We start from the raw sequence: 8,732 nt of genomic DNA, 5'->3' as shown, positions 1-8,732 counted from the left end.
CTTATGTTCTAAAGTAAAAGTTTATTTTAAAAAAAAATCAAAGCAATTAAATTACTAATTTAATTTTATTTTGTCACTTAAATGGATTGGATTAGATGATTATTTTTTTAAAATATTAGATTTGAAGTACAAAAAAAATTGAATTTAATGGGATTACTATAAAGATTTAGCCACAAAAAATATTACAATTATTATAAAAAATCGCGCAAAGCGTGATTTAGTTTCCTAGTTATACTATGTTTCAATAACATGAAAATATTATTATTTTTTTTAGAAAGAAAATAAATATAATAATGATTCAAAAAATATATATATAATAATAATAAAAAAAATTGTGTAAATATCCCAATAAAATAAGTATCATTTTAGTCTCAGCACAATTGAATCCGTTCCATTCCATTACCGCCGCACATCCTTCTGCTGCCACCCCAATTGAAGCAGTGATCAGTTTGGTTGGACTGTAAGGAAACAAGCTCACCCCACTACCCTTTAATGGCTGCAGAGGGATCGGCTATCACAGAGGAGGAGATAACTCTCACTGTGAAATGGAGCGGTAAAGAGTACACTGTCCGACTTTGCGCCGACGATTCCGTCAGTGAGTTAAAGCGCCGAATCAGCCAACTCACCAATGTCTTACCCAAACGCCAGAAGCTTCTCTACCCCAAACTCCTCGCTTCAAAGCTCGCCGATGACTCTGTCTTACTTTCTCAACTCCCTCTCAAGTCTTCTCTCAAGATGACCATGATTGGGTTCTCTCATTCTTTTCATTTTACTTATATTTTACGCAGACAATGTGTTTGGCAATTTAACTCATCCAATTTTCTATTCTGGGTTTTATTTGATTGTGAAATGAATCATTTTCAGTACTGTGGAAGATGAAATCATAGTGGACCAAGTCGAGTCTCCGGAGATTGTTGATGACTTTGAGCTTGGCCAAGATGAAGCTGTTGATATCAAAGACAACGAAGTTAATAAGCAGAAATTGAGGAGGCGCGTAGATCAGTACAAGGTGGTATTACATAAATCTATATAATTTCTTTGAAATGTACATTACATAAATGTAACCAGATCGACACTTTTTGATGGAATATAGATTGATCTTCGGAATCCATGCCGTGAGGGGAAGAAATTGCTTGTTTTGGATATTGATTATACTCTATTTGATCACCGGTCTACAGCTGAAAACCCTCTTCAACTTATGCGTCCTTGTAAGTAATTTTACTTTTAATTTCTATTTATTGAGTTTATACAATCGTGTAAGAGACATTTTCCCATAAAGTCAAGGTCTTTGTCTGATGGTGAAGTTTAACGTGTCTTGTTAGATCTTCATGAATTTCTTACGGCTGCTTATGCGGAATATGATATCATGATATGGTCTGCAACCAGGTCAGATATCCACTCATCCTTTTCCTCCCTATGATATTGTCTCAAATATGTTTTTCTACTTCTATATGGCCTAAAGTGGCAGTACACTAACACTTTGCAATGCTGACATTCTATGTTTATGATTAAGATATTTGCTACACTATCCAAGTCAAGACAAAGTTATGTAGCTGACATTATCCCTTTCTTGGAATAGATACGCTAACTCTATATCTACCCTTATAGTTATACCATAGTATACTACACATAGCAATGATGACATTTCTCATCTAAAAGATTAAGATATAATTTAGTATTGGATTATCTCTGTCAAAGACTTTCTCCTTCTTGGATTTTCCATTTCTAAGAGTGAGTTTCATTGTCGAACGTGATTAATCAAAATTTTAGAATCGTTATTGGAGTCTTAATATTGAACGCAGGGTGTTCATCTTAGCCTTTACAATGAATGGAGGCTCAGTTTGTATCTCAGAGAGAATTAGACTCTCTGGTTAAATTAGTTGTTACATGCAAAGAGGATACAATAGTAACATGTGGTTCAAATATGAAAGGGAAGCAGATAAAGGGGGAAGAAGATATTGAAAAAGCAATTTTAAACGTTTATAAATCACTTTAGGCTTTAGCAGTTCTTGGAGACAGGAGAGTCCTTTTAGTTTTTGTTTTTGCTCAGACCAGCATGGCATCCTTCAGCATATAAGGTTATCTCCAAGGTGCTATCCTTAAAAACCACATAATTCCTATATTATATGGTGTAGAAACACAAGGATGGAGATTTTTTAGCAGGAAGACAGATGTGATCTTAATGGCCAATAAAATAGTGGAGTGTTGTCATTCTCGGAAGGGAGGAGTGGTGTTCAAAATTGATATTGAGAAGACTTGCAACTTTTTAGAGAGGAACCTGGAAGACTTTATGATACAATCAAAAAGTGTTGGAAAGTTTTGGTGGTAGTGGACAAAAGCGGATGTCTGTTATCAATGGTAGGCTCGAGGTAAGTTCAATGGTATTAGGAAAGGGTAAGTTCAATGGTAGTAGGAAATTAAGGCAGGTGATCCTTTATCCCCCTTTCTTTTTATTCTAGCAGTGGATTTGTTGGGTTGAATGGTTGAACAAGCTGAGGGAGTGTCTCAGGTCCAAGGATTTATGGTCGATAGAGAAAGTGGACATTACTCACTTTTCTTAGAATCCACTGAACAAAATGTTCCAAATCTGCTTAGAGTATTGAGAGATTTTTATGTATTGAGGACTACAAATTAATTTAAGCAAGAGCCAGAGTTTGGGATCTCAATGTGGAAGAGGGGTGGCTAAGTAATGAAGCTGATAAGATAGGTTGTGTGATCTATTATTGGCTGCTGGAATACTTGGGTATGCCTTTGGATGATAATCCTAGAAATTCGAGTTTTTAAGATCTAGTTGGGGCTGAAGTTTCCAATTGTTTAGATGGTTGGAAGATTGCTGACATGTCTAGTGAAGGTAGATTGACATATACAATCAGTCTTTCCACTTTACCAGCTTACTATCTTTTGTTTTTGCTCCATTGCCGGTTGTTGATACTTTTTTTTTTCGCAAGGACGGTTGTTGATACTTTAGAGTAGTTGGTGAGGTATTATTTTCTTTTTGGGAAGGTGGGGACTCGGCTGGTGGCAAGCTTGCAGTCTCTTGGAAGAGTGCTTGTAGGCCCAAGAACAAAGGAAGACTGCACATTCGGCACTCTAAAGATATAAATAAGGCACTTCTGATGAGGTAGTTCTGAAAGTTTCCTAAGGAAAAGAATTATGTGGCGCAGAATAATCAAAGCAAGTATAGACTAAACGATAACAGGTCGGACTCAAATTTGGGTGAGAGAATATCCTTTGGATGCCCTTGGAAAATAATTGCTTCTCTTTATAATGATTTCCTACGGCGGGTGAGGTTTAAGTAAGAAACGAAGATAATATTAGATTATGGGATGAAAAAAAATAATAAGAGTAAGTATGAAGATTTGGAAGACAAAAAGGAAAGACTTTAGGACAAGATACAACATTGGGTAGCTATTTGGCTTTATATGAAAAAGAGTTTAAAGGGGTTTCTTTCTATTCTTTATTCGGAGAATGACAATACTTTTTGTAACTCTAACCTTTTCAGTTTTATCATTTTTAATGGGTGTTCTCGTTCACTTTTGTTTGTATTATATTTTTAATCTTTTAATACAAGTTGTTTTGTTTTTGAAAGAACAAAAAAAGTAGATTAAGATATATGTTACAATATTGAAGTCAAGACAATGAAATATAACAGATATTATCCCTTTCTTGGAATAGCAAGGGCACAGTGGTGATACTCTAAATCGACATAACCCTTACTCGATTTGCACACGCAAAAAGCATGTTTTTTTTTTTTTTTTTCGTGAATATATCAGTAGATCTGATTTTTGAAGATACTCATAAATCTATGTAGTTCCACAAGTTGAGTCTATCTTCTTAATTAATTGATTCATCTAAGTATTTAGTTGGCAAGTTTGAAATGAAAAAGATAGATACAATTCCTTTGGTTGTTAGCTTGTATGGATGTTTTCGACGGTATTATTTTAGTCAAGTGTTAACTCATCTCCCCAAGTTATTGTATACACATCTCATTCATACAATTTACTTGTATTAATTTTGCAGCATGAAGTGGGTTGAATTGAAAATGGGACAACTTGGAGTACTCAACAATCCTAACTACAAAATCACTGCTCTTCTAGACCACTTAGCAATGATTACAGTCCAATCAGATTCTCGTGGGATCTTCGATTGCAAGCCTCTAGGCTTGATTTGGGCTCATTTTCCAGAGGTATGCTTGTCTATTTATCTACATCCAACCTCCACTGGAATGGAGGTTGACAACAGCAATAGGAAAACTAAATTGTGAACATTTAGGGTTCGAACGAAGGAAGAAGCATATGATACTTGTTTCGTTGAGACCATGACACATGGAAAATTTAAACTGCCAAAGTAAAATAATGCAGTTTTATTTATAATGCCTCGTATATATGGATATTTTTCGTTTATGTATGCTACCCTACCCCCTGTACTGCATATTTGACTATTTTGTCTGCTGTTTTATTTCAGTTCTACAGCTCCAAAAATACTATTATGTTTGATGACTTGAGAAGGAATTTCGTGATGAACCCTCAAAATGGCTTGACAATCAAGCCATTCAAGAGGGCTCATTCAAGCCGTGAGAGTGATCAAGAACTTGTGCGACTAACCGAATATTTACTTGCCATTGCCGAACTTGATGACTTGAGCACCCTAGATCATAGTAAATGGCAGTATTTTAACGAGGACGGTGTGAAAAGACGGAGGCATGCTTGATTGAGATTAAGAGTTTTGGAAGTCTAGTTTGTTGGTCATCTCCACTATTTGAGGTACATTTTAGTGCCTTTTTCCCTACTGTACTACATATTTGCCTAGTTTTTCATTGTTTCTGTTTCCTTGACAATACATGCAATCATATGATATTGCTAGGAACTTCTGAAATCGATTAGGTATCGAGACATGCATACATACATACATGTATATATATATAAATTTATAATATTTGAAAGACACTTAATTGTTTAACAGTAACTATAGATTTAGGAGAAAATAAATTTACATTGTGTACTTATGTTGTGTGGTTACTCCATGCGTAAATATTTCGTGTGTACACTCATGTATTACAAATATATTTCGTGTGCGACCATGTTACACCAAGCACTCATGGATGAGGACCATATAACATAGAGACATTTCTCTTCTACAAATATAAAAATTGAGGAGACTTCACTGCCAATTATATTGATTTGCTTGATTGAATAATTGAAAATACTAATTAGTATAAATATCCAAATTTTTTAATAATATAAATAAATAATAATGAGTGCTTTTAGGGGAAACTCTTTAGGTGGCGTTTGGTTAGAGATAATGAAGCAGAATGGAATGGAAATGAAATAATTTTATTTCATTTTTTTGTTTGGTTGCATATTAAAGTACTAAAATGTCATTTCAATGGAATGATTTTTCTACCATTTTAGTGGAATGACTATTCCATTTTGAAACGGAAGGAAAGACCATTCTATTCCATTTCTATTCCCATTCTCATTCCTATAATTATGTTTTCATTCTTCTTAACCAAACGTTACCTTGTGTTTTTGATATTTGAAATAGGAATTAAGATCATCTGTTAAAAATTGGTGTCCCATAATGTATTAAATCAATCTAAATTTGCCAACTCAACTAATTACTTTTCTTAGACTCCATTAACCATGTAGATAAGTTTTTTTTTCCTTAAAGTACTCAAATTAATTGATGTGTCACAATTAGATTGGTTTAATACATTATGGGATACCATCTTTTAATAGTAGATCTTAATTCTTGAAGTAGTTATAATTTCAATTTTTTATATATAATATATTGTAGTTATTTAAGACATTCTCCAAAGTTTTAAAAAATTTGGAATAATTTAAAATACAAAAAGTAGGATTCAAACTGCACGCGTAGAAAATAAAAGAGGTACATATGCAATAGACTATTGGAAATTTGTTTTCGACGAGTTAAATTATTTTAAATTTTTCAAAGATTTGCAATATTTCAGATAACTACAATGTACACTGTCATATAAAAAAATTAAAATTTAAACTATTTGAATATCGAAAAAACGAAAGAGATGCATTGGTACACCTATTTTTAGGGGTACTTCTACAAACCGAAGAAAAACATTGAGAAGTGACTCTTTACTTGTCAAATACTTAAGAGGTAAAAACGTTTCTAGAACAACTTATTAGATTCATATCTCCTATGATTTATTTTGAAGCATTGTTATTAGATACCAATAGTGCCTAACACCTTCTAGACGTGTCACTTTACAATTAATTAGCGATACTCTCTAAAAGTTATTACATTAAACTATATGAGACTCGATACTTAAAAGCGATATTGACACGTAGAAAGGTGTTAGACACTATTGGTACATTTTAGTATTTCTCTTTATTTTGAGGCAATCCCTATTATTGTTTTGTAAGAACACAATTACAAGGTACTACATATTTTTATAACAATGTTTGTTTTTTGTGTTGTTTCAGGGATGTAACTTTTGTTTCTGACAAAGTTGAAGCGTCCGTTTTGTCCTCCATGATATGGTGTGAATTTTTATTTGCCATTCTGTTGAGATTTAGGTGTTTGAATAGTAAAGAGCAGCTCTTCAATTATTCGGAGGATTTCTGACGATGACATTAAACTCAATCCAAAAGTATCTCTTAAAAAATTATACAAAATGAATATATATATATATATATATATATATATATATACATTTATTAAATATGTTCTCTGGTTGTGATACAATATACTTAGCAGCTATGATGATTTCGGGTTTGGTAGTGCATTTCAAAGTTTTTATGATTAGTGATAGTGAAAAAGTTTGAAATTTAATAAATGTATATATATGTATATTTTTAAAAATTATTATTATTTTTTTTTTTTGGAGAAAAAGTTTGTTATTATAAATTTAAAGAGTCATGTACAACAACAGAGAAAATGGTAGGGGGAATATTCTCATACCACATACAATCATTATCCAACGCTAACGCTTGTTTAGCCAAGCCATGAGCAGCTTGGTTTGCATCTTTTCGAACATGAGATACACAAACATTAGGGAAAAAGGATAATTGATTTTTAACATTTAAAATAAGATCATTGAAGTCTGAATTTCTAGATGGTAAACCATTAAGAGCAGTAACCACCATCAACGAATCCGATTCCACCATATCTATTTGAAGATGCATGTTATTAGCCTATTTTAGACTATGGTAGGGAGCCTTAGCCTCCATTTCATGAGCTTTGTAGTTCCCAGCCATCGGTTCGGAGAGTGCAGCTATGACATGTCCAATTGAGTCCCTTATTATGGCTCCAAATCCCGATTTATTGCAGGATGAAGAAACTGCTGCATCCACATTCATTTTCAATCGAGAAAGGGGAGGAGCTTGCCAAGGTTGATGAGGTGCTACTGATGAATTCGAATTGCGGGCTGCTGTCGTAGATTAGACCTGCTGGAAATTGCCAAGATAAGCAATGGATTTAGCATAAATAGCAGCTGGTTTTTGAGCCAATTTATCATGTAGAATGTTGTTTCTGTCAAACCAAATGGACCACATAGTGCATAGTATCTTTTCCATATCAGATTTGGTGTATATTTTTGATAGGTACATGATAAAATCTCCATCTTTCATCCTACTTGCAGCCTGAAAATCAAAAGTGTAACCAGAAGAACGCCAAACTGCCTTCGCATGTTTACAACTAAACAAGGCATGTCTCACTGATTCCCAAGCATTGGAGCACAAACTACATGCTGCTGATGTGATTATTTTTCGCTGATATAAGGCACAAGCAAAAGGGAGTGAATTCTGAATGACTTTCCAGCCGAAAATCTTCACTTTTGAAGGAATATAACCCCCAAAAATCACTCCACCAGGATGATGTTGAATCCGAAGTGGAAGAGTGATCTTGATTCTCCAAAGAGCAAGCAAAGTGATATCTTGATTGAACCGTATATTTCCCATGTATAGTGTAATTCCACACCCAATAATCATCTGGAGCAGAATTAGAATATGGGATTGTGAGAATATTGTCAATATCAACAGCAGAAAAGTCCCTTTGAAGTGATTGTAAGTTCCATTCATGATCACTGGAAATATAATCAACAACTTTGTTGAGTGGTAAACCAGTATAGTATGCTGGTGTGAAGATCGAATGTCCTGGAATCCAAGGATCAGAACAACAAAGAATTCGCCTTCCATTTCCCACATTCATCCTCAATCCTTTAACAAGCAACCCACGCCCCCAACAAATACCTTGCCATGTTAGTGATGAATTATTACCCTTATTGGCTGGCACAAAATCATCATTCAAAAAATATCCCGCTTTCAGAATACGTGACAGCAAAGAATTTGGATTAAGAAAGATCTGCCAAGCTTGTTTAGCCAGCAACGCTTGGTTAAAATGGACATAGGAACAAAAACCCAAACCCCCTTCCATTTTTATTTTGCAAAGAAATTTCCACTTTTTCCAATGAGTCTGTTTCTTGTCCTCTGTTGAACCCCACCAGAATTGTGCCATCATTGTATCCAACTGATTACAGAAGCTCTTCGAAAGTTTAAAACAACTCATAGCATAAGTGGGAATTGATTGGACCACCGCTTTCAAGAGAATTTCTTTTCCTCCAATTGAGAACAATTTGTCATGCCAAGCATGTAAAAGTTTCCAAATCCTTTCTTTAATATCAGCAAAATGATGCTTTTTATCATGCTCAGAATATGCGGGTAGGCCTAAATATTTTTCATGACACTCATTAACTGGCA

The 8,732-nt window shown here is 34.1% G+C and overlaps 1 protein-coding gene across 2 annotated transcripts; it reads left to right on the top strand.

Moving 5' to 3' along the window:
• The first annotated feature begins 347 nt into the window (after positions 1-347).
• Positions 348-6,760, top strand: LOC133034755 (ubiquitin-like domain-containing CTD phosphatase). 2 transcript variants are annotated; one of them, XR_009686122.1, is made up of 7 exons: positions 348-749; positions 865-1,009; positions 1,094-1,208; positions 1,323-1,386; positions 4,021-4,186; positions 4,465-4,763; positions 6,459-6,760. XR_009686122.1 is itself a non-coding variant. In XM_061110123.1 (6 exons), the coding sequence occupies exons 1-6, from the start codon at positions 493-495 to the stop codon at positions 4,708-4,710; spliced, it is 993 nt and encodes a 330-aa protein (XP_060966106.1). In that variant the 5' UTR covers positions 348-492; the 3' UTR covers positions 4,711-5,149. The 2 variants fall into 2 exon arrangements, 1 of the variants encoding a protein (XP_060966106.1); XM_061110123.1 differs by lacking the exon at positions 6,459-6,760 and having other exon boundaries at positions 4,465-5,149.
• Positions 6,761-8,732: the final 1,972 nt, after the last annotated feature.

This window comes from Cannabis sativa, chromosome 2 (assembly GCF_029168945.1).
Source record: "Cannabis sativa cultivar Pink pepper isolate KNU-18-1 chromosome 2, ASM2916894v1, whole genome shotgun sequence".
In the NCBI taxonomy this organism is placed as follows: Eukaryota; Viridiplantae; Streptophyta; class Magnoliopsida; order Rosales; family Cannabaceae; genus Cannabis; species Cannabis sativa.
This window is presented reverse-complemented; position numbering and strand designations above follow the sequence as displayed.

Coding starts and splice junctions, on each gene's coding strand:
- LOC133034755 (XM_061110123.1), top strand. CDS start 493: ATGGCTGCAGAGGGATCGGCTATCACAGAGGAGGAGATAACTCTCACT. Junction 750..864: donor CTCAAGATGACCATGATTGG/GTTCTCTCATTC, acceptor AATCATTTTCAG/TACTGTGGAAGATGAAATCA. Junction 1,209..1,322: donor TCTTCAACTTATGCGTCCTT/GTAAGTAATTTT, acceptor GTGTCTTGTTAG/ATCTTCATGAATTTCTTACG.